The sequence below is a fragment of the Hyla sarda genome, chromosome 4 (assembly GCF_029499605.1).
Source record: "Hyla sarda isolate aHylSar1 chromosome 4, aHylSar1.hap1, whole genome shotgun sequence".
Taxonomy (NCBI): domain Eukaryota; kingdom Metazoa; phylum Chordata; class Amphibia; order Anura; family Hylidae; genus Hyla; species Hyla sarda.
Window position 1 is genome coordinate 38,592,399 of NC_079192.1, and position 24,949 is coordinate 38,617,347.

At 45.8% G+C, this 24,949-nt stretch overlaps 1 protein-coding gene and 1 long non-coding RNA gene across 3 annotated transcripts in view; one reads left to right on the forward strand and one right to left on the reverse strand.

Annotated features, from left to right (window-relative positions):
• Positions 1-207: 207 nt before the first annotated feature.
• Positions 208-3,126, reverse strand: LOC130367793 (uncharacterized). The gene is made up of 3 exons (XR_008892176.1): positions 3,029-3,126; positions 1,910-2,060; positions 208-331 (listed from the first exon to the last, which is right to left on the reverse strand). It is a non-coding gene; the product is annotated as an uncharacterized LOC130367793 (long non-coding RNA).
• The window catches only part of ZGLP1 (zinc finger GATA like protein 1), a 60,749-nt gene continuing 38,607 nt past the window's right edge, over positions 2,808-24,949 (forward strand). For both annotated transcript variants that reach the window (XR_008892175.1, XM_056570579.1), the window contains exons 1-2: positions 2,808-3,005; positions 6,898-7,276. Coding sequence is in view for 1 of the 2 variants with exons in the window: in XM_056570579.1 (XP_056426554.1) it covers positions 6,999-7,276 (278 nt within the window). In the remaining variant the exon portion in view is untranslated. The remainder of the gene's footprint in view (positions 3,006-6,897; positions 7,277-24,949) is intronic.

Here is a 24,949-nt window from a genome sequence, read left to right on the forward strand (position 1 = left end):
TTTGTGCAAAATTCAAAGTCTGCACCATTTTGATAAATTTGGCGTAAGTGAACCAAAAAAACACACAAAAAAAAGCAGCAGGGATGTCAGCAAAAAGCAACAAATGATACATCCTCCCCAAACATACATTAGGTAAGTGATGATGTCATCCTCAGGTAGTCAGCTGACCCAGGACTGACCACTTCCCCCAGAGCAAACAAGTGTCAGCACCCCGATGCCTTCTTCTCTTTACACATCATCATGTCCAATAGCTGCAAGATGTCGTCACTTCTGGAACACAGACTGACCACCTCCATTGCCGGCTGACATACCTCTAAAATCTCGGCAGTACCTACACAATTTTTGTTATTGTTAACTATTCAATTGCTGGATAAATCAAGGACACCTAATATAACAATATGATACCCCCATAATCATGGATGATACTGTTAGATTTTTAAGAAGATTACACATCCGGCTAAAGTTATATCAATCAATTCTTGTAATCCTGTTCACATTCTATATATTTCTACACATTAGAGATGAGCAAATTTACAGTAAATTCGATTCGTCACGAACTTCTCGGCTCGGCAGTTGATGACTTATCCTGCGTAAATTAGTTCAGCTGTCAGGTGCTCCGGTGGGCTGGAAAAGGTGGATACAGTCTGAGGAAAGAGTCTCCTAGGACTGTATCCACCTTTTCCAGCCCACCGGAAAGCTGAACTAATTTATGCAGGATAAGTCATCAACTGCCAAGCTGAGAAGTTTGTGGCGAATAGAATTTACTGTAAATTCGCTTATCTCTAGTCTCTTGATAAATTCTGTGCACAGACTTCGGGATCTATGCTTTAGACCAGTTGTCTTCAACCTGCGGACCTCCAGATGTTGCAAAACTACAACTCCCAGCATGCCCGGACAGCCAACGGCTGTCCGGGCATGCTGGGAGTTGTAGTTTTGCAACATCTGGAGGTCCGCAGGTTGAAGACCACTGTATTTAAACCTGCTCGAGTATGGTCTGACATTTCGGCGTACTTTCAGCCGATGCGACTTGGCGCTGAAAAGTCGCTTTTGATAAATTCAGCACCAATGCATTTTTCTGTGTAAAATAGACCAGAATGCATCAAGTTCTAAAGCATCCTCTAAAGCAAGTGTCGCACAAATTTAGATTTGAGACTGTGCGACAAATTTAGACAGGAAAAACCTAGTCTAAATCCTTTGATAAATCTCCCCCACTGACATCTTTGGTTCAATTTTGAGTCTAGTATTATACTGCCATCTAGTGGTCAATTTTGGGTGTTGCCTCAATTCAGCTTTTAAACTTAATACCTTGTTTGTAATTTTTTTAAACATTTTTTATGTATAACAATTTTTAAAAAAGAAATTAAATGACAATAGGGAAAATGAGAAAACAACACTAAATTAATTTTTTTATGTATAACAATTAAAAATTTTTTTTTTTTTTTAAATGACCATAGGGAAAATGAGAACACTAAAATAAGGGATACAAAAGCAAAACCATAATCCCAATACATGTCTCAGCTAGAGATGAGCGAACTTACAGTAAATTCGATTCGTCATGAACTTCTCAGCTCGGCAGTCGACTTATCCTGCATTAATTAGTTCAGCTTTCCGGTACTCCGGTGGGCTGGAAAAGGTGGATACAGTTGTAGGAAAGAGTCTCCTAGGACTGTATCCCCCTTTTCCAGCCCACCAGAAAGCTGAACTAATTTATGCAGGAAGTCAGCAACCGCCGAGCTGAGAAGTTCGTGACGAATCGAATTTACTGTAAGTTCGCTCATATCTACTTCCAATATCCCATCTCACTAACATTGCAACATGTCCATCTGAGCCATTGATACCTGCTTATAGTTTATTACAGTACCCCATATTTTATTAAGTTTATTGCTTTATAACTGTCATATCTGACAACCTTTGGAAGGAAGTTGTGTAGTCCTCATATTTTCAGTGTGGTATTGTCTCAGCAGGCCCCTGGCACTTTTTTTTTCCCTCTGCTGTCTCAGGAGGTTTGAATGGATCTTGTCTCTGGTTTTCTATTCCTGGATAAATTCTTTAAATGGGCACTGTCAGATATAAAAACGTTATATGTTGTACATCTTGGCAAAACAATAGTTTTTCCAATATACTTTAAAAAAAAAATTCACATTTAATTAAACTGCCTTTGAATATCCCACCACTAGGGGTCCCCATACCTCATGGGACACTGATGAGTCCCACAGCAGCACGAGTATGTCCAAGGGTCATGGACACAAGATGACTGATTGGCAAGGCTGCAGGAGGAACAATGGAGGAACAGTTTTACCAAAAGCGCCTCCAGCTGTTGCAATATTACAACTAAGCATGCCTGGACAGTCAAAGGATGTCTGAGCATGCTGGGAGTAGTAGTTTTGTAAAAGCTGTAAGCAGACAGGTGAAGGAAACACTGCTGCTGCTGCAAAAAAAAAAAAAAATATCCAAACACTGTACCAAACTATTCCAAAACTACAAGTCCCAGTATTACAGGACAGCCTAAGGATGACACATGAATGACATGTGGATGTAAGTTATACTCACCATATTGTCTTTGGTGGTAGAGTACAGGCAATCTCCAATAATCATTGTGGGGGAGATTCATCAAAACCCGTCCAGAGGAAATGTTGCCCATATCAACCAATCAGATCACTTTCATTTTTAAAAGCCCTCTGAAAAATGAAAGAAGCAATCTGATTGGTTGCTATGGGCAACTGGTCAACCTTTCCACTGGACAGGTTTTGATAAATCTCCCTGTGTGTTTGTGTACAGCATAAAACCAGAGAAGAAAGGGTTACAGAGCAGGGCTGCCAGTGAGTCAGCAGAATGAGGAAGGGGGAGGAGTCAGCACAGTGCAGGCAAGAAGACATGTCCACTCCCTTTGGAAGGATGATAAAAGCAGTGAGCAGCCATTTTTGGGGAAATATCGGTGATAGATACATAAAAATTATATGGACATGATCAGGATGAGGTACTGAGTAACATAACGGTTTAAACAGGTACGCTTTAAAGATGGACTGACCTGATTTACAGCCTGTAGAAAAGGGGTAAGCCTGAAACCTTTCCTATCCTGTTCTACAACAGGGCACCCTGAACTTACACATAAAAGACCGACCCCCGCCTCTATAGAATAAACAGAAGGAGCAGGCTCCCCCTGCCCCCCCCCCCCCCCCCCATCAGCAGCCCAGCAATGCAATCGCAGGGTCCTGATGGTTGCCATGGCAGCCAAATGGCATCCGGGTCTGTTTTTTCTATTCCTGGATGACCCCTTTACAACAAACTATATGGGATATTTATCAATACCTGTGCAGAGTAAAGGTTGCCCAGTTGCCCATAGCAACCAGATTGTATCTCATTTTTCAAAGGCCTTGTTAAAAATGAAAGAAGCAATCTGGTTGCTATGGGCAACTGCACCACTCTTCCTCTACACTGGTTTTGATTAATCCCCCCCTATGACTTCTCTAATAGTGTTTCCCAACCAGGGTGCCCCCAGCTGTTGCAAAACTACAACTCCCAGCATGCCCAGACAGCCGTTGGCTGTCTGGGCATGCTGGGAGTTGTAGTTTTGCAACAAAACAAACAAAAAAAAAATTTGTAAATATCGCCATCTCAGTAACTTGATCATGTTATTAATTTTAACCCCCAACTATAATGCCCGGGCCAAATTTTAAGCCACAAAAAAAAAAAAAAAAAATTATTATTTTAAAACCAGTTTGCCTAAATGAGAGAAACATGGCTGCTTCCTCCCTGAAATGGCACCACACCTGTCCACAGGTTGTTTTTGGTATTGCAGCTCAGCTGCACTGAATTGAATGGGCCTTACATATACCACGCAACCTGTGGACAGGCGTGGCGCCATTTCAGAAAGAAAAGCAGCCATGTTTTTCTAATTTTGGAAATCCCTTTAGGGTCAGTTCACACTTGCGTATTTTCTGTTGCAGATTTCCTTCAGCAGATTTTTTTTCTACCCATTAATCAATTGGCGGTTAAAACCTGCCGAAGCAAATCTGCAGCAGAAAATACAGAAGTGTGAACGTTCCCTAAGGGTAGGGTCACACTTGCCGTATTTTGCTGCATATTTTCTGCAGCTGATTTTGTTACCCATCGACTTCACTGGGTAGGAAAATACACAGCAAAATACGGCACGTGTGACTCTACCCTTAAAGGGATCCCATTGGCTGCAATTCATTCTAAACTGCTGACACCAAGGAGATCAATATTGGTGTGACTTTTTAATGGATGTTCAGACAGACTTACCGTACATTGTCACTGATGGGATTTTTAGGCAACTTTGTACTGTCTGCGACATTTGTGCACTAACACCACAAAAATCAGCCGAACACAATTACCACAGGTATACAAGTTTTTAAATGTAAAAAAAAAAAGGTATTACATCAAATCCAGAAGTGTGTATATAAGTAAATAATACCCTCATCTCAGCCAAGCCAGTTCATCCTGCTCTGTACTGACGAGGGGCAAGAACCCCGAAACAGCTGTCTGCAGATGGGTGCTCTTTCCTTCTGGAGAGAGAGTTCTGGCTTGGCATTAATCCCGATTAGCTTTTTATATTCCGTAACTGGAGCCAAGCTGATACCAGGGAACATCGCCTGAAAAGGTGATGTAATGAGTTGATTTGCATATTCATTATATATATACATATACACACACACACACACACCTTATTGATTTTTTTTGCTTATATCATGCACACTCACCATATTCCAATTTATTCCTTTGTTATTTTTACCACTGTTTTGGAAAATTTGCTGCAAAAAACAGCTAAACTGTAGTAAATACGTGTAAAAATACTACGTTTTAACAGCCCAAAAGATGTCAAGTCTTCATAACATACCAACGGCTATCTGGGCATGCTAGGAGTTGTAGTTATGCAACAGCTGGGGGCGCACTGGTTGTGAAACACTGGTTAAACACAGTAGAACCACATTAAATATATACACACTTCAGGGTTCCTTATAGATAGTTATAGCAGAGCTGAGATTGTCAATGTTAAAGGAGAAATCCATGGAGAATTAACTTAGCCAGGGGCTCTGTATAGGAGATCGCGGGGGGCCCCCAGCGGTCGGACCCCCCCCCACGATCCTGCGGATAGAGTTAGATAAGTTTTTTAGCATGACCTCTCCTTTTAAGGATTTATTGTCAGAATTAAATGGAGTTTCCCCTTTAACCAGTTTTAACACTACTGGAAAACTTTTAAATCAACTGGTGCCAGAAAGTTACAGATTTGTAAATTACTTTTATTTAAAAAAAAAAAAAAATCTCAATTCTTCCAGTACTTAGCTGCTGTATGCGCCACAGGAAGTTTTTATTTTATTTCCTTTCTGGGCTACCACAGTGCTCTCTGCTGACACCTCTGTCCATGTCAGGAACTGTCCAGAGTAGGAACAAATCCCCATAGAAAACCTCTGCTGCTCTGGACAGTTCCTGACAGGGACAGAGGTGTCAGCAGAGAGCACTGTGGTCAGACAAGAGGAAATTCAAAAATAAAAGAACTTCCTGTGGAGCCAACAGCAGCTGATAAGTACTGGAAAGATTAAGATTTTTAAATTGGAAGTAATTTACAAATATGTTTAACTTTCTGGCACCAGTTGATTTAAAAAAAAAAAAAGTGTTTTCCAGTGGAGTACCCTTTTAAAGGAGTACTGCAGTGTTAGACACTTATCACCTATCCACAGGATAGCTGATCCTGGGGGGGGGGACAGGGACCTGACCACTGGTACCCCCACGATCACCAGAATGGGACTCGACCTGCTGTAGCCCACCCACTCAATTTTTATAGGAATGAATGGAGCGCATGCAGTCTACCGGTAGATGACACTTGCTCCTCACTGAGGGCCGGCCCCATCCCGGAGATCGCACCGGGCCCCATCCCGGAGATCGCACCGGGCCCCATTGGTTGGACCCCCGCAATCAGCTACTTTATCCCCCATCCTGTGTCTAGGGGGCAAGTCAATTTTCCATAGAGTTCTACTTTAACGTTACAACATTTCTTTATTAATTATTCCCAGAGAGAACCCAATGCGACATCTGTATTCCAGCCCCCCCAATCATATACTTTTTATACCAAGGACTAACATCCCCCTTGGTATAACACTATTGCCCAAGTGTGACTTACCTCTCCTTCTAATAGCTCAAGCTTATCTTTGACCAGTGGTCCCCAAACTGTGGCCCTCCATATGTTGCAAAACTAACTCCCAGCATGCCCGGACAGCCAACGGCTGTCCGGGCATGCTGAGAGTTGTAGTTTTGCAACATATGGAGGTCCACTGTTAGAGATCATTCCCATTTTAACCAATCACCATTGCATTCCAAAGCGGATCACGTCCCCTATATAACTACAAAAAAAAGACTATAAAGTGTTACTGAAGTCAGGTCCATCTGGCTCGGTCTTGAAAGTGCAAAAAGGCCCAGTAACCAATTCAGCTCTGCTATATCTGTATAACCGGCCAAAGATCCCACTATAGCAGGTGACCTCCCTGCACTCCACCACCTACACACAGCTGCTCGCAGGCCGCACTGATCCAGGAGAGAGAAGAACAGCGCCACCTGCTGTCCGCCTTTTCATAACTTGCCGCTCGGGGGAGGATCACAGGAAGCAACAGGTGATCTTATTCTACAAATCACACCCTTGGCCTCCTGGTCCCTTTAACCCTTAAACCGCTGGACAGGGTGCAAACCACTATACTGTTCCAAATCCTCAGCCCCTCCAGCCGATCCCCCCGTAGGGTTAACGCCGGTCTCCTAGCACAGAGCTGAGTTTTAATATGGCCCCATCACCAAGATCAGCATTTTACAATAAGGGATCGCTTGGGGCTGAAGGTATTTTTCTTTTTTTTGTTTTTGCAAAAAATCTGATATCTGATCAAACCTCAGAGAAGGAACTGGGGGGTCCCCCCTGATCATCTATGGAACAATCCCCCTCTCAGAGGGAGGTTATTGGACTTATTGACCCCTAAATCAGCGGATCCGGCACCATGGATGAGCTGATGTTTGCCGATGGAGTATATCCGGATTTTTCCCTGCTGAAAGAAGTCCTTCTGCCCCCTTATTTCGAGTCAGACCCCTGTTCAACAAGGGGGGATGTGCAGAGTGAGGAGATCATACTTTTGGCACAATCGCAGTACCGAGAGCAGCCACCAGATGCCGCTGTGGGATTGAATGATTCTGGGATCTCAGTGCGAAGCAAGGACTCATCGCCGCAGTACTGCAGACGAACCAGGAGAGGGGGCAAGAAACGCAGTATAAAGAACAGGTATGCTATGTGGATGCAATATAAGGCTGCATTCACACCACGTTTTAACAATACATTTCCCGTATACGTTTTCAATGTGAAATCCGTATGGAACCGTATTGAAAACCGTATGCATTGACTCTCCATTGAAAAACGTATGGCAAAAGATGCATCAGGTTGTGTCTGTTTTGCATCCTGTATGGTTTTGTCAGTTTTTTTCCCCGTACCCATAACTGTAGTCTACCATTGTTTTTGGTCCGGGTGAAAACTGCATTAAACTGTATACATTTTTTTTAAAACATGGGAGTCAATGAGAACCGTACAGAACTGTATGTGCGTTCGGTTCCATCCGGTTTTCACCATACGGTTTTTGACTCTGCGCAGTTTAATTTCTTGGAATTTCAATCAAACAAGTGAAACTTTATTCCAAATGGAGTGAAAAGTAAAAAAAGTATACTTTTTTTTCTTAAAAAACGGATACAACCGGAAATAATTTTTCAAACCGTATACGGTTTTTAACTGTATACGGGTTGAAATTTGTACACACGTTTTGATACAGTTTAGTCCGGTTTTGAGGAATCCTTTTTTCATCAAAAACCTGATACGGGAACTGTATTGCAAAAACGTGGTGTGAATGCTGCCTAAAGGGGGGATTGTTTGTGTTTTTTAGGGTAGGAACACACTACGGTTTGGCTGCTGTTAATCGTATCCGTTTGCATCCCGCTGAAAACAGGATGCTGACGTATACGGACCTAGTGACTCCTTTTGGGACGTGTGTGCTTTTTCAAAAGCGCAACAGCCCCTTTCATGATTGCGCTTAAAATAGCGCATATGTCCGGGACCGGAGTCACTAGGGATGACGCCGTTCGGCAGCTGAAGTGAATGGAGTGCGCTGCTCCCGTTAACAGTATACCTCAGCATCCTATCCGGCGGGATGCCGACAGATATGATTAACAGGGACCAGAACATAGTGTGTTCCTACCCTCAGTTATTCCTTTATACACGTCCTCCATTTATGATCTGTTTCTGGGTTTGGGTTAAAGGGGTTCTCCGGTGCTTACACATCTTATCCCCTATCCAAAGGATAGGGGATAAGATGCCTGATCGCGGGAGACCCGCAGCTGGGGACGCCTGGGAACATGCACGCGGCACCCGGTTTGTAATCAGTCCCCGGAGTGTGTTCGCTCCGGGTCTGATTACGGGCGACTACAGGGCTGGCGGCGCGTGACGTCAAGCCTCCGCCCCCATGTGACGTCACGCTCCGCCCCTCAATGCAAGCCTACGGGAGGGGGTGTGATAGCTGTCACGCCCCCTCCCATAGACTTGCATTGAGGGGCAGAGCATGACGTCACACGGGGCGGAGGCTTGATGTCACGTGCCGCCGGCCCTGTAGTCGCCCGTAATCAGACCCGGGGACTGATTACAAACGGGGTGCCGCGTGCATGATCCCGGGGGTCCCCAGCTGCAGGACTCCCGCGATCAGGCATCTTATCCCCTATCCTTTGGATAGGGGATAAGATGTGTAAGGACCGGAGAACCCCGTTAAAAAACTCGCCATGGGTTTGAATTCAATGGGTCTGCAGAAAATCTGCATATCAGCTACTATTGCAGACATTTTGTTGATGCATCAAAGTCAATAGTAACAAAATATGCTGAGGAAAATCTGCAGGAAATCTGCTTGTGTGAACAGACCCTAAGGGTGAGTGCACACACACAGTGTTTTGTGGCAGTTTTTCTAGAGTTTTTAAAGTGGATCCAGCAAGATGGAGAGGAATTAGGGAGTGTTTTCTACCTCTTTATTTTTTTCATTTTTATTCTTTCTGCGGAGGCCTGTTGGGCAGCAGAATCCCATTAAAAATAAAAAGACATTTTCTGCTGGATTCTGCTTGGAAATCCTGCTGTGTGAACATGGCCTTACGTGCCACAATGTGGCTATAAGTTTCCTCCAAAAAGTCTCTCTTTAGCAAAAACCCGGTTTGGGCTATAGCTTTTGCCCCTCCCAAAAAAAAAAAGTAAAAATGAAAAAAAAAAAACAAAGGCACAAAAAGGGCAGAAGAACTTGTGAACCTTTTTGTTCAACTTCAAAAGATGACAAAACTGTGTGGGAACCAAGCCTGGTGGGGTTTTCAAACACACAGCTTTATTTTTGTTTTAGTCATAACCCATGTGGATCCAGCACGATGGACGTGTACAAGTCTTTCCTTTATATTTCCCTTTCCTTATAAAATGCACTTCTGGCTGTGCCTGAAAAAAATAAAAATAAATTGGTGAAAACTGTCATAAAATGTTGTGAACTACCCCTAAAGTATTAATGCAAATTTCATTGCAATGTGCATGAGGTGGCGTTCACATGGCGCAGTTAGGCTAGTAGCACGCTAAAAACAGGATGCCGGCGTATTCAGTAACAGAGAATAGAGGGCTCCATTCATTTCAATAGCCTGAACAGAGTCACCTAATTTTAAAGGGAACAAACTGTTCCGAAAGCTGGAGTCGGTAGCTTGTGACGTAATAGTCCCCCCCTCATGACATCACACCCTGCCCCCTCAATGCAAGTCTACGGGAGGGGGCGTGACTTCCGTCACGCCCCCTCCCATAGACTTGCATTGAGGGGGGGGCATGACGTCATGAGCTTCCGGCTCAAGCGTTCGGAACAGTTTGTTCCAAACGCTGAGCAGCGGAGTACCCCTTTTAAAGGGGTACGCCGCCCCTAGACATCTTATCCCCTATCCAAAGGATAGGGGATAAGATGTCAGATCGCCGCGGTCCCGCTGCTGGGGAGCCCCGGGATCCCCGCTGCGGCACCGCGCTATCATTACAGCACAGAGCGAGTTCGCTCCGTGCGTAATGACGGGCGATACGGGGGACGGAGCAGCGTGACATCATGGCTCCGCCCCTCGTGACATCACGGCCCGTCCCCTTAATGCAAGTCTATGGGAGGGGGCGTGATGATCACCACGCCCCCTCCCATAGACTTGCATTGAGGGGGGGCATGACGTCATGAGCTTCCGGCTCAAGCGTTCGGAACAGTTTGTTCCAAACGCTGAGCAGCGGAGTACCCCTTTTAAAGGGGTACGCCGCCCCTAGACATCTTATCCCCTATCCAAAGGATAGGGGATAAGATGTCAGATCGCCGCGGTCCCGCTGCTGGGGAGCCCCGGGATCCCCGCTGCGGCACCGCGCTATCATTACAGCACAGAGCGAGTTCGCTCCGTGCGTAATGACGGGCGATACGGGGGACGGAGCAGCGTGACATCATGGCTCCGCCCCTCGTGACATCACGGCCCGTCCCCTTAATGCAAGTCTATGGGAGGGGGCGTGATGATCACCACGCCCCCTCCCATAGACTTGTATTGAAAGGGGCGGGCCGTGATGTCACGAGGGGCGGAGCCGTGACGTAACGATGCTCCGGCCCCTGTACTGCCCGTCATTACGTGCAGAGCGAACTCGCTCTGTGCTGTAATGATAGCGCGGTGCCGCATCGGGGATCCCGGGGCTCCCCAGCAGCGGGACCGTGGCGATCTGACATCTTATCCCCTATCCTTTGGATAGGGGATAAGATGTCTAGGGGCGGAGTACCCCTTTAAGGGTGCATTCCTGGGCAATGCAGCAGACCACGCTTTTTAGTCCGCTTAAAATAGCCCCTACGTCCCACATGCCATTAAATGATTCCACTCGAGCCATTGAAATAAACAGGGTTTGCTCCTCTCCGTTACCATATGCGCCTGATTCCTCTGATGTATGGAGGTAGCCCTTATATTGTAATTTTTACCGCTAAAAATGCTGCAAAATGCCATGATTTTGGTGAAATTACAGTAAAACCAGGACATTACACTTTAGTATTGCGGTAAAGAAAAACATTTCCTCTCAGTGTGAATACGTAGCAGTAGCCTGTGCATGGATGGAGGCCATATGGAGCAGTATGTACACGGTGGGGTCACATACGTACAGTGTGCTTTCCTTGTGCCGCCATACATACGGAGTCTGATGGAGCGTGCCCCCAATGTCATGACATCTAAGGCCTATGGAGGTAAAGAAGCGGCTCATTCACCTCTGTGGGTGCCGTAGTATGGAGGCGTATATGTGTCCTCAGGACATGAACGGCGCATAGACACAGCTTACTGTCATTTGGGCTGTTCTATAGCCGATTCCTGTTTTATTAAAGGGGTATTCCAGGAAAAAACTTTTTTTTATATATATCAACTGAGGGAGATTTATCATTGCTTTTAGAGCATTTTTTTTGTCTATGTTTTGCGCAGTTCAGGCGCAAGCAGCATATTTTGATACAGACAGTTTCGCTCTTTTTTGCCTACCCGTATAACTTTTTCTTTTTGACCATGCAGTGGTCACGTATTTATCATTTGTGACTTTTGTCAAAAGTCGCTATTTTGTGCCCAAAGGTACATTTTTAGGCGCAAAGCTACACCCCCTACCAGTAGGCGTAAGAATAATTTCTACCTTCTTCAATTAAACCTTTAACCTCTTGTGGACGACAGCGTCCCACTCCCCTTCTATGACACGTGCCCAGGAGCTGAGTGTGGGTCATAGCTGGGTGGTCCTGGCGGCTATCTACCACCAGGACCCATCTCTAATGCCAGACATCACTGATCACGGTAATGCCCGGCTTTAACCCCTTAGACACCACAACCAAATTTGATTGTAGTGTCTAAAATTCCAGTAAAAATGTCCCGGCAGCTCTGTGAAAGTAAATAAAAACACCCAACCTGCCAAATTCAGGACCCGGGAAATGTCTACTTCCCTCCCTCACAAGTGTCTAGAAAAAGTGTATGTGGTAGAGCTGCGCAAAATTCATCATCCTGCTGCTTCTTGATAAATAAGATCCACGCTAGTCAAACCCACCACCCAAATAAACGTGGGACAATAGCTCTACCGTAGACATTCTTTGATAAATCTGGGCCTTAGGGTCTCCAGTTGTTGCAAAACTACAACTCCCAGTATACCCTGACAGCCAAACGTTGGGAGTTGTTGTTTTGCAACAGCTGGAGAGCCACAGGTTGGGGAAACACTAGTCTGGGGCTTCAATGTGATGTTGTTTTTTCCTCACAAGGACTGTGACCTAAATTACATCCAGCCGCACATTGATTCAGATAAGTGCACTCTGCGCGCTATACTGCAGGGGGCGCTATTTATCTGCTACTTGTATCTGTGCATATAGCGGCTGTGAAGTGTTCAGGGGCCGCGGTAAGAAGACGCAGAGCCCTGTGCACACAGGAGGAGTTTATAGTGATAATAAGACGCAGAGACCTGTGCACACACGAGTTTATAGTGATAAGAAGACGCAGAGCCCTGTGCACACAGGAGGAGTTTATAGTGATAATAAGACGCAGAGCCCTGTGCACACAGGAGGAGTTTATAGTGATAAGAAGACGCAGAGCCCTGTGCACACAGGAGGAGTTTATAGTGATAAGAAGACGCAGAGCCCTGTGCACACACGAGGAGTTTATAGTGATAAGAAGACGCAGAGCCCTGTGCACACAGGAGGAGTTTATAGTGATAAGAAGACGCAGAGCCCTGTGCACACAGGAGGAGTTTATAGTGATAATAAGACGCAGAGCTCTGTGCACACAGGAGGAGTTTATAGTGATAATAAGACGCAGAGCCCTGTGCACACAGGAGGAGTTTATAGTGATAATAAGACGCAGAGCCCTGTGCACACAGGAGGAGTTTATAGTGATAATAAGACGCAGAGCCCTGTGCACACAGGAGGAGTTTATAGTGATAATAAGACGCAGAGCCCTGTGCACACAGGAGGAGTTTATAGTGATAATAAGACGCAGAGCCCTGTGCACACAGGAGGAGTTTATAGTGATAATAAGACGCAGAGCCCTGTGCACACAGGAGGAGTTTATAGTGATAATAAGACGCAGAGCCCTGTGCACACAGGAGGAGTTTATAGTGATAATAAGACGCAGAGCCCTGTGCACACAGGAGGAGTTTATAGTGATAAGAAGACGCAGAGCCCTGTGCACACAGGAGGAGTTTATAGTGATAAGAAGACGCAGAGCCCTGTGCACACAGGAGGAGTTTATAGTGATAAGAAGACGCAGAGCCCTGTGCACACAGGAGGAGTTTATAGTGATAAGAAGACGCAGAGCCCTGTGCACACAGGAGGAGTTTATAGTGATAAGAAGACGCAGAGCCCTGTGCACACAGGAGGAGTTTATAGTGATAAGAAGACGCAGAGCCCTGTGCACACACGAGGAGTTTATAGTGATAAGAAGACGCAGAGCCCTGTGCACACACGAGGAGTTTATAGTGATAAGAAGACGCAGAGCCCTGTACACACAGGAGGAGTTTATAGTGATAATAAGACGCAGAGCCCTGTGCACACAGGAGCAGTTTATAGTGATAAGAAGACGCAGAGCCCTGTGCAAACACGAGGAGTTTATAGTGATAATAAGACGCAGAGCCCTGTGCACACAGGAGGAGTTTATAGTGATAAGAAGACGCAGAGCCCTGTGCACACAGGAGGAGTTTATAGTGATAAGAAGACGCAGAGCCCTGTGCACACAGGAGGAGTTTATAGTGATAAGAAGACGCAGAGCCCTGTGCACACACGAGGAGTTTATAGTGATAAGAAGACGCAGAGCCCTGTGCACACACGAGGAGTTTATAGTGATAAGAAGATGCAGAGCCCTGTGCACACACGAGGAGTTTATAGTGATAAGAAGATGCAGAGCCCTGTGCACACAGGAGGAGTTTATAGTGATAAGAAGACGCAGAGCCCTGTGCACACACGAGGAGTTTATAGTGATAAGAAGACGCAGAGCCCTGTGCACACACGAGGAGTTTATAGTGATAAGAAGACGCAGAGCCCTGTGCACACAGGAGGAGTTTATAGTGATAATAAGACGCAGAGCCCTGTGCACACAGGAGCAGTTTATAGTGATAAGAAGACGCAGAGCCCTGTGCACACACGAGGAGTTTATAGTGATAATAAGACGCAGAGCCCTGTGCACACAGGAGCATTTTATAGTGATAATAAGACGCAGAGCCCTGTGCACACAGGAGGAGTTTATAGTGATAATAAGACGCAGAGCCCTGTGCTCACAGAAGGAGTTTATAGTGATAATAATGTATTGGCGGGTGAAGTGTAACAATGTATCCAGCTGCTGAGCACAGGACACACGGCTCCCGATACTGTTACATTGTAACGACGCCCCAGTGATATAGACATACACATTGTATTAGGCTGGAGAGGTTTATATTTCCTGCCCTAACCCTAATTCATTACAATACCTTGAGGTCTGCCGCTCCTGCCCTGCTGGGAGTTGTAGTGCCCTAAGGCTGGGAGCTGTAACTCTCTGTGAGGAGGAACCTGTTCACTGAGCGTTTTCAGCCACTGGCCCCAGAAAGACTGATCTCTACCAGAGAGTTCCCCCATAAAGAGTGGTGTGTACTAGAGTGCCCATATAAAGAGTGGTGTGTGCTAGAGTGACCCCATAAAGAGTGGTGTGTGCTAGAGTGCCCCCATAAAGAGTGGTGTGTGCTAGAGTGCCCATATAAAGAGTGGCGTGTGCTAGAGTGCCCCCATAAAGAGTGGTGTGTGCCAGCGGGTGCCCCATAAAGACTGATCTCTACCAGAGAGTGCCACCATAAAGAGTGTTGTGTGCCAGAGAGGGCCCCCATAATGAGTGTGTGCTAGAGTGCCCCCATAAAAACTGATATCTTCCAAAGTGCTCCTATAAAGAGTGGTGTGTACCAGGGCGTGCCCCCATAAAGACTGATCTCTACCAGAGAGTGCCCCCATAAAGAGTGTGTGCTAGAGTGCCCCCATAAAGAGTGTGTGCTAGAGTGCCCCCTATAATGAGTGCGTGCTAGAGTGCCCCCAAAATGAGTGCGTGCTAGAGTGCCCCCATAATGAGTGTGTGCTAGAGTGCCCCCATAATGAGTGCGTGCTAGAGTGCCCCCAAAATGAGTGCATGCTAGAGTGCCCCCCATAATGAGTGCGTGCTAGAGTGCCCCCCATAATGAGTGCGTGCTAGAGTGCCCCCATAAAGACTGATAGCTCCCAGAGTGCCCCTCATATAGATTGGTGTGTGCCAGAGAGTGTCCCTATAATTAGTGGTGTGAGCTAGAGTGGTGTCTGCGGGGTGCCCCTATTAAGAGTGATGTGTTCAAGGGCATGCCCCCATAAACACTGATATCTTCCAGAGAGTCCCCCCATAAAGAGTGGTGTATGTGCTAAAGGGTGTAACCATAGAGTGGTGTGTGTCAAGTGCCCCCATAAATACTGACACCTACCAATTTGCCCCCCATAAAGAATGATGTGTGACAGACCGTGCCCCCATAAAGACTGATATGGACCAGAATGCCCCTCATAATAAGAGTAGGCATTTATAAGATGCCCCTGTGAGCCCCCCCCCCCTCCCCCCGGACACCATCAGGTGCAGTGTGTGCGCCTCATAACTATTATTAGGATGGGTTCACACCACGATTTTTCTATACAGTTTTTGGATACGTTTAAAAAAAAAAAAAAAAAAAAACATTGCAACCGTAAAGCAAACCGTGGCCATAGACTTTCCATTAAAAACCGTATACGCACCATATTGCATACGGCTGTCTTAGTTTTTCAAACCACACGTTTTTTTTACTCTTTTTTTTTTTTTTCTGGACAGAAAACTGTGGCCTACCACGATTTTTGGTCCGGGTGAAAAACCATATTGACCCGTATACGTTTTTTTTTTATTTAACATGGGAGTCAATGGGAACCGTACAGAACTGTATGAGCGTACGGTTCCATCCAGTTTTCACCATACGGTTTTTGACTTTCCACATTTTTTTTTTCTTGGAATTTCAATCAAACAAGTGAAACTTTATTCATAATGGAGTGAAAAATTCAAAACGTATACGTTTTTTTTCTTAAAAAAACGGATGCAACCGGACATCATTTTTTAAACCGTATACAGATAAAACTTTGTACACACGTTTTGATACAGTTTAGTCAGGTTTTGAGGAATCAGTTTTTTTTTTTTTTTTTTAAATCAAAAACCTGATACGGGAACTGTATTACAAAAACGTGGTGTGAACCCAGAGCCTGTTCATACACAGAAGTGTGTGGGGTGAGGACTGTTCAGCGGGTGGTCTTACCTCAATAGACCCCAAGGTGAAGACCTCCAGGTAACATTGTTGGGGGGGGGGGGGTTTGGGGTCGTTGGTCATGCGCTGAGGCCGCAGGTTTCCTCACTGTGGGGTCGGAGGCCCTTGAGGAGAATATTGTGTATCCTGAGGTGACAGAGTGCTGAGGTGACCAGCTCCAATACTGAGGTACCTATGGGGGCTGTGAGAGGAGGAGTAATGGGGGTGGGGGGAGATCCCCATCTTTGGTGCCCATGGCCAATGGGATTTTGCACCTGGAAGACATATTGACAAAACATCTCTGCCCTATGTATGAACTCTGCCCTGTCTGGGACCTTCTGGCTGCGTCCTGTCAGCCATGTCACCGCCATAAGTGTTGCTTTCTGGTCACTGCAGCCTCTAAAGCAGTGGCCCCCAAACTGTGGACCTCCAGCTGTTGCAAAACTACAACTCCCAGCATGCCCGGACAGCCTTCGGCTGTCCGGGCATGCTGGGAGTTGTAGTTTTGCAACAGCTGGAGGTCCACAGTTTGGAGACAATACATGACTGGGACAAGTCCATCAGAGAGGGGCACCTTTTTCTTAGGACGGGTTCACACAGCATTTTTGTCACCAAAGGTAAAAACGTATACGTTAACCAAATTAGGGTGGGTTCACACTACGTTTTCCCCCATACGGGAGCGCATACGGCAGGGGGGAGCTAAAAGCTCGCGCTCCCGTATGTGACCGTATGCGCTCCCGTATGCCATTCACTTCAATGAGCCGACCGGAGTGAAACGTTCGGTCCGGTCGGCTCATTTTTGCGCCGTATGCGCTTTTACAACCGGACCTAAAACCGTGGTTGACCACGGTTTTAGGTCCGGTTGTAAAAGCGCATACGGCGCAAAAATGAGCCGACCGGACCGAACGTTTCACTCCGGTCGGCTCATTGAAATGAATGACGTATGGGAGCGCATACGGTGACATACGGGAGCGCGAGCTTTTAGCTCCCCCCTGCCGTATGCGCTCCCGTATGGGGGAAAACGTAGTGTGAACCCAGCCTTAGGCTGGGTTCACACTACGTTTTTCAACTACGGTTCCCGCATACGTTTTCTATCAAAAACCGTATGGCAAAAAAACGCATGGAACAGTATGGGAAAAAGTAAACCGTATGTGTTTTTAAACAGTATACTGTTTTTAAAAGTGCATACAGTTCCGTCAGTTTTTATAGAAAGAAAAACCCCATACGTTTTTGAAAATGTCCATTTTTATTAGGAGGGGTCTTGGGTGGGGACTTTAGGATTCAAATGCGCATGTGCAAAGTAAAAACGTATACGTTTTTCCCGTATGGAACCGTATACATGTGCGTTTCCCATTGACGTCCATGTAGAAAAAAAACGTATGCGGTTGCAGTACGGTTTTTAAACCGGAGTCAAAACCGTGGTTGACCATGATTTTGTCTTCGGTTTAAAAACCGTACTGCAGCCGCATACGTTTTTTTTAACATGGATGTCAATGGGAAACGCACATGTATACGGTTCCATACGGGACAAACGTATACGTTTTTACTTTGCACATGCGCATTTGAATCCTAAAATCCCCTCCCAACACCCCTCCCAAACAAAATTTTCAAAAACGTATGTTTTTTTTTCTATAAAAACGGACGGAACTGTGTGCACTTTTAAAAACAGTATACTGTTTAAAACGCATACGGTTTACTTTTTTACATACTGTTCCATCCGTTTTTTTCCCATACGGTTTTTGATAGAAAACGTATGCGGGAACCGTAGTTGAAAAACGTAGTGTGAACCCAGCCTGAGTCGGACTGTAATGGAAACGGCGAAACTGAGGCAAAAGCGCAGTGTGAACCCGGCCGTAGCAGCTCTCCCTTCTTGCTAAGGACCCCATCCCTATCCTTTTCTTATGCCACAATATAGTCGACCAGGATAGTCTCATAATAAGGCGCCATTTACGCGGACGCAATTCCGTCGCTAAAATTCTGCATTCCGCACCTAAAGACCTGTCTTTAATTTTGCGGAATCCCATTAAAGTCAATGGGGCTTTAACTCCTTGGGGACGAAGGGCGTATGCATACGCCCTCGCGTCCCGTCACTTAATGACGGAGGGCGTATCCATACGCCCTCCGTATTTCCGATCACTGCCGCTTGCTGGGCGGTGATCGGACTGGGATGCCTGCTGATATCTATCAGCAAGCATCCAGTGGCAATGCCTAGGGGGGTCCTGAGACCCCCCCATATCGGCGATCGCAGCAAATCGCAGGTCAATTCAGACCTGCGATTTGCCGCGATCCGGGCAAATCTGGTCACTGGTGACCCGATCTCCCGGAAAATAAGACTGATCGGAGCTGTCAGAGACAGCTCCGTCCAGCCTAAAGCATAGGAGCGAGGTGGCAATGTTGCCACCCCCTCCAATCCCCTGCCATTGGTCGGTCAGGCTGACCACCAATGGCAGGAGGGGGGTGGGGGGTTAGAGTTCATTTCCCCCCGCTCTGCGCACCGATCGAAGTCGGTACAGAGCGGGGGGAACATGGCCCGGCTTACCCGGACCGGCATCGGCGGCAGCAGGAACAAGCGGCGCGAGCAGGAGGAGCGGCGGCCGGAAAGTGCGGCTGAGAAGGCTGCAGTGAAGATCGCGATAAGTGATCTTCACTGTGGCCTTCTAAAAGCTGCAAAACTACAACTCCCTGCATGTCCACACAGCCAAAGGCTGTCTGGGCATGCTGGGAGTTGTAGTTTTGCAACATCTGGAGGGTCACAGTTTGGAGACCACTATATGGTGGTCTCCAAACTGTAGCCCTCCAGATGTTGCAAAACTACAACTCCCAGCATGCCCAGACAGTCAGGGATGCTGGGCGTGTAGTTCTGCAATATCTGGCCCTTCAGATGCTGCAGAAGTACAACTCCCAGCATGCCTGGACAGTCTGGGCATGCTTGGAGTTGTAATTTTGCAACATCTGGAGGGCTACAGTTTGGAGGCCACTGTTCTTCCCCAGTTGTTGCATAACTACAACTCCTAGCATGCCCAGACTGTCCAGGACAGTTAGACAGAAAAGAACAACTTTAACTTCAGAAGCTCATAAGTACTGAAAGGATTAAGATTTTTTAATAGAAGTAATTTACAAATCGGTTTAACTTTCTGGAGCCAGTTGATATATATAAAAAAGTTTTTTTTCCTGGAATACCCCCTTTAAATGTAATTTTTGAGAACTCAGAAATTCTGCCAAAATTCAGCTAAAATTCAGCAAATTCGTTTGTGCGGAATTGCGGAAATTCTGCCCGGTGAACGCAGCCTGAGGCAGAAATGGGGCCTATGGGTACATTCACGGGTTAATAATTTGCAGCGGGTTTCTCGTTGTGAGTTTCCTTACCATTCACCTCAATGGGTCCGGCGGCACTAGTTCCCAACCAGTATGCCGTTGGGGCTGTTTCAAAACTACAACTCCCAGCATGCCCGGCAGCCATGGTGAACAATCTGCAACAGACCCTATTGAAGTCGATGCAATCTGTTACGGATTTTCTGCTGCTGAAATTCCGCACTACGTTTTTTTGCCATAAAATTGCTGCGGCCAAATGTCAGCTGAAAGTCAATAGGAATGGATGAAATGCCAGACTCACTTGGCGTTTTCTTTTTTTTGGGTGTTTCTTTTAGAAAATTGTTCCACGCTGTGCAGACTAGGGTGTTTTTTATTTATTTATTTTTTTATTGATTTTATTTTATTTTTATTTTTAACAAATCTTTTTGTTTTTCTCTCGTAGAAGTCTGTGGCAGACAAAAAAAAAACAAAAAAAAACAAACGACATAAAAAACGCCGTGTGGGTTTAGCATTGGCATTTTTATCGGCTTTTGCAATAGAAATCCTTGAGTAACATGATGAAAGTATCACATGACTCCTAATGAGAAAAACAAGGAAATAATAGCAAAGGAAAAAAAAATGTCAGGACTAAAACCTACTATTTAAAATTTTTTTAAAAAAAGCCACAAAGACTGCATCTTGGGAGCGCAAAATGATGGGACAGTTTTTTTTTTTTGTTTCTTTTTTTTTTTTTCAGGTCAAAAAGAGATACTGTAGAATCTCCCAATAGTGGACACTCACAGGGAATAAAAAAGTGTCCGCTATTGAGAGATGTCCCTTATTGGGTAAAAGGCTAAAAATTCTTCCTAAATGACGGAATACTGTTCTGTACTCACCTGAGGGTGTAATTACATATAAAACACAAAAAAATAAGCAATATTACAGTATAATCTCCCAGTTTATTTTCATTTCCCCTCATCGCCGCCCCCCGTATCATTTCATCTCTACTTTTATACCCTGTGCCGTCTTATTCCCCAGTGCATTATGCCAAATTCATTACCCCCCTCTTTATGAAGTGGCACAGGGGGATAAAGGGGGAATACAATGGCACAGGAAGTGGTAAAGAGGGGGTGATGAATTTGCAAAGAGGGTAACACAGGGATTTAGAGGAAATTATGTGGCACAGGGGGTAATAAAGGGGGGAATGATTTGGCACAGGGGGGATCAGGGAAGGAGGAGGATGAATGATATGGCTGGCGGACGTACAGAAACTGGGGCTTCTGCAGGGGGGTGAATCGGGGGCCTGGGCCCCTTCCTGGGGTATTGTCTGTACCCCCTGAAGGCGGCCCTGTTTACAAGGTAGGGCCGGCACATAAGCCTGATTGTCCCCTATTGGGGGTGTTTTGTCCCCTAATGGGAGTGTTCGCCTCCCAAACTCACTGCACCCACAGGGCTGCCACCAGAAAGCCCTGTGTGTATTGTGATCGGGCATTACGCAGCGTATTTCCTGCTGCCGAAGCAGATTTTATGCAGTGTGAAATACGCTGCGTAAATGGTACGTGGGACCTTACCCTTAGTAGAGCTTTTAGGCTCAGTGGCAGCTTATCTAAATCTCAGATGGGTGGGAAAAAAGTCCGAAAAAAACGTTATGTGTGCATAGCAACAATGGGCATACTTGAGTCATTAACCCCTTCCCGACCTATGACATACCTGTACGTCATGGGTGGCAAGGTGTTCCCGACCCATGACATACAGGTACGTCATGGACATTACTGCCGCTACTCGCGGCATCCCGCAGCGCCCGGAAAGATGGTGGCTATCACTGATAGCCAGCCATCTTACCGTGCGACCACGGGGGGTTTCGTCCCCCACCCCCCCCAGCGATCGCTGCTATCAGCTGGTCAAATCTGACTAGCTGATAGCAGCGTTTCGCTATGAAAATACTTAGCAGCGCGGTGTGTAAGTCCCGATCACGGGGATCGGGACACACACCGCTCTACTAAGTGTCCCTGACCCGTCCCCCGGCGTCACTTACCCGTCGGAGCGGTGTCCCGAGCGGTCCCGGCGTCCTCCGTGCGGTCCCGGCGTCCTCCATGCGGTCCTGGCTGCGCTGCGTCCCGGAGGTGAGTTTCCGGCAGCAGTGCAGCATCTTCATTGGCAGCAGTGAGATCGCCGTAAAGCGATCTCACTGCTGCCTCTGAGAGTTTCAAAACTGCAACTCCCAGCATGCCCAGACAGCCTTTGGCTTTCTGGGCATGCTGGGAGTTGTAGTTTTGCAACATCTGGAGGTCCTCAGTTTGGAGACCACTGTATAATGGTCTCCAATCTGTGCTCTTCCAGATGTTGCAAAACTACAAATCTCAGCATGCTCAGTCTGTCCAGGCATGCTGGGAGTTGTAGTTCTCTAACATCTGGAAGAGCACAGATTGGAGACCATTATACAGTGGTCTCCAAACTGTGGACCTCCAGATGTTGCAAAACTACAACTCCCAGCATGCCCAGACTGCCCAGGCATGCTGGAAGTTATAGTTCAGCAACATCTGATCCTTCAGATATTGCCGAACTACAACTTCCAGCATGCCTTGGCAGTCTGGGCATGCTGGGAGTTGTAGTTTTGCAACATCTGGAGGCACACTAGTTGGGAAACATTGTCCGTTTCCTACCTCAGTGCCTCCAGCTGTTGCAATTGTTGCAAAACTATAACTCCCAGCATGCACTGACAGACCATGCATGCTGGGAGTTGTAGTTTTGCAACAGCTGGAGGCACACTGGTTTGGAAACACTAAGTTTGGTTGCAAAACACTTGAAAGTTTATTACTTAACTTAGTGTTTCCAAACCAGTGTTCCTCCAGCTGTTGCAAAACTACAACTCCCAGCATGCACGGACAGCCAAAGGGCATGCTCGGAGTTTACAACAGCTGGATGTTTGCCCCCTCCCCCCAATGTGAATGTACAGGGTACACTCACATGGGCGGAGGTTTACAGTGAGTGCTGCAAGTTTGAGATGGCGCAAATTTTGCGCTGCAGCTCAAACTTCCAGCGGCAAACTTGCTGTGAACCTCTGCCCATGTGACTGTACCCTAAAAACACTACACTACACTATCACTAACCTAAAATAAAAAGTAAAAAACACTACATATACACATACCCCTACACAGCCCCCCTCCCCCCAAAAAATGAAAAACGTCTGGTACGCTACTGTTTCCAAAACGGAGCCTCCAGCTGTTGCAAAATAATAACTCCCAGTATTGCCGGACAGCCACTGACTGTCTAGGCATGCTGGGAGTTTTGTAACAGCTGGAGGCACCCTGTTTGAGAATCACTGGCGTAGAATACCCCTATGTCCACCCCTATGCAAATCCCTAATTCAGGCCTCAAATGCGCATGGCGCTCTCTCACTTTGGAGCCCTGTCGTATTTCAGGGCAACAGTTTTGGGACACATATGGGGTATCGCCGTACTCGGGAGAAATTGCCTTACAAATTTTGGGGGGCTTTTTCTTCTTTAACCCCTTATGAAAAGGTGAAGTTGGGGTCTACACCAGCATGTTAGTGTAAAAAAATACATTTTTTACACTGACATGCTGGTGTTGCCCTATACTTTTCATTTTCACAAGAGGTAAAAGGGAAAAAAGACCCTCTAAATTTGTAACGCAATTTCTCCTGAGTACGGAGATACCCCATATGTGGGCGCAAAGTGCTCTGGGGGCGCACAACAAGGCCCAGAAGGGAGAGTGCACCATGTACATTTGAGGCGATTTGCACAGGGGTGGCTGATTGTTACAGCAGTTCTGACAAACGCAAAACAATAAATATCCATATGTGACCCCATTTTGGAAACTACACCCCTCACGGAATGTAATAAGGGGTGCAGTGAGCATTTACACCCCACTGGTGTATGACAGATTTTTGGAACAGTGGGCTGTGAAAATGAAAAATAAAATTTTTGATTTGCACAGTCCACCGTTTCAAATATCTGTCAAACGCCAGTGGGGTGTAAATGCTCACTGCACCCCTTATTACATTTCATGAGGGGTATAGTTTCCAAAATGGGGTCACATGTGGGGGGGTCCACTGTTCTGGCACCATAGGGGCTTCCTAAATGGGACATGCCCCCCAAAAACCCTTTCAGAAAAACTCACTCTCCAAAATCCCATTGTCGCTCCTTCCCTTCTGAGCCCTCTACTGCGCCCACCGAACATTTTACATACGCATATGAGGTATTTCCTTACTCGAGAGAAATTGGGTTACAAATTTTAGGGTGATTTCTCTCCTTTTACCCCTTGTAAAAATTAAAAAATTGGGTCTACAAGAAAATGCGAGTGTAAAAAATGAAGATTTAGAATTTTCTCCTTCACTTTGCTGCTATTCCTGTGAAACACCTAAAGGGTTAAAACACTTACTGAATGTCATTTTGAATACTTTGGGGGGTGCAGTTTTTATAATGGGGTCATTTATGGGGTATTTCTAATATGAAGATCCTTAAAATCCACTTCCAACCTGAACTGGGCCCTGAAAAATTAAGATTTTGAAAATCTTGAGAAAAATTGGAAAATTGCTGCGGAACTTTGAAGCCCTCTGGTGTCTTCCAAAAGTAAAAACTTGTCAATTTTTTAATGCAAACACAAAGTAGACATATTGTATATGTGAATCAATATGTAATTTATTTGGAATATCCATTTTCCTTTCAAGCAGAGACTTTCAAAGTTAGAAAAATGCTAAATTTTCAAAATTTTCATGAAATTTTTAGATTTTTTACCAAGAAAGGATACAAATATCAGTGAAATTTTACCGATAAAATAAAGTAGAATATGTCACGAAAAAACAATCTCGGAATCAGAATGATAAGTAAAAGCATTCCAAAGTTATTAATGTTTAAAGTGACAGTGGTCAGATTTTCAAAAAATGCCCAGGTCATGAAGGTGAAAATGGGCTGGGTCATGAAGGGGTTAAAGGGGTACTCCGGTGGAAATTTTTGTTTTCTAAACCAACTGGTGCCAGAAAGTTAAACAGATTTGTTAATAACTCATATTTAAAAATCTTAATCCTTCCAGCACTTATCAGCTGCTGTATGCTCCAGAGGAAGTTCTTTTCTTTTTAAATTTCTTTTCTGTCTGACCACAGTGCTCTCTGCTGACACCTCTGTCCATGTCAGGAACTTTCCAGAACAGGAACAATCCCCATAGCAAACCTCTTCTGCTCCGGAGAGTTCCTGAAATGGTCAGAGGTGTCAGCAGAGTGCACTGTGGTCAGACAGAAAATAAATTAAAAAAGTAAAGAACTTTCTCTGTATTCTACAGCAGCTGATA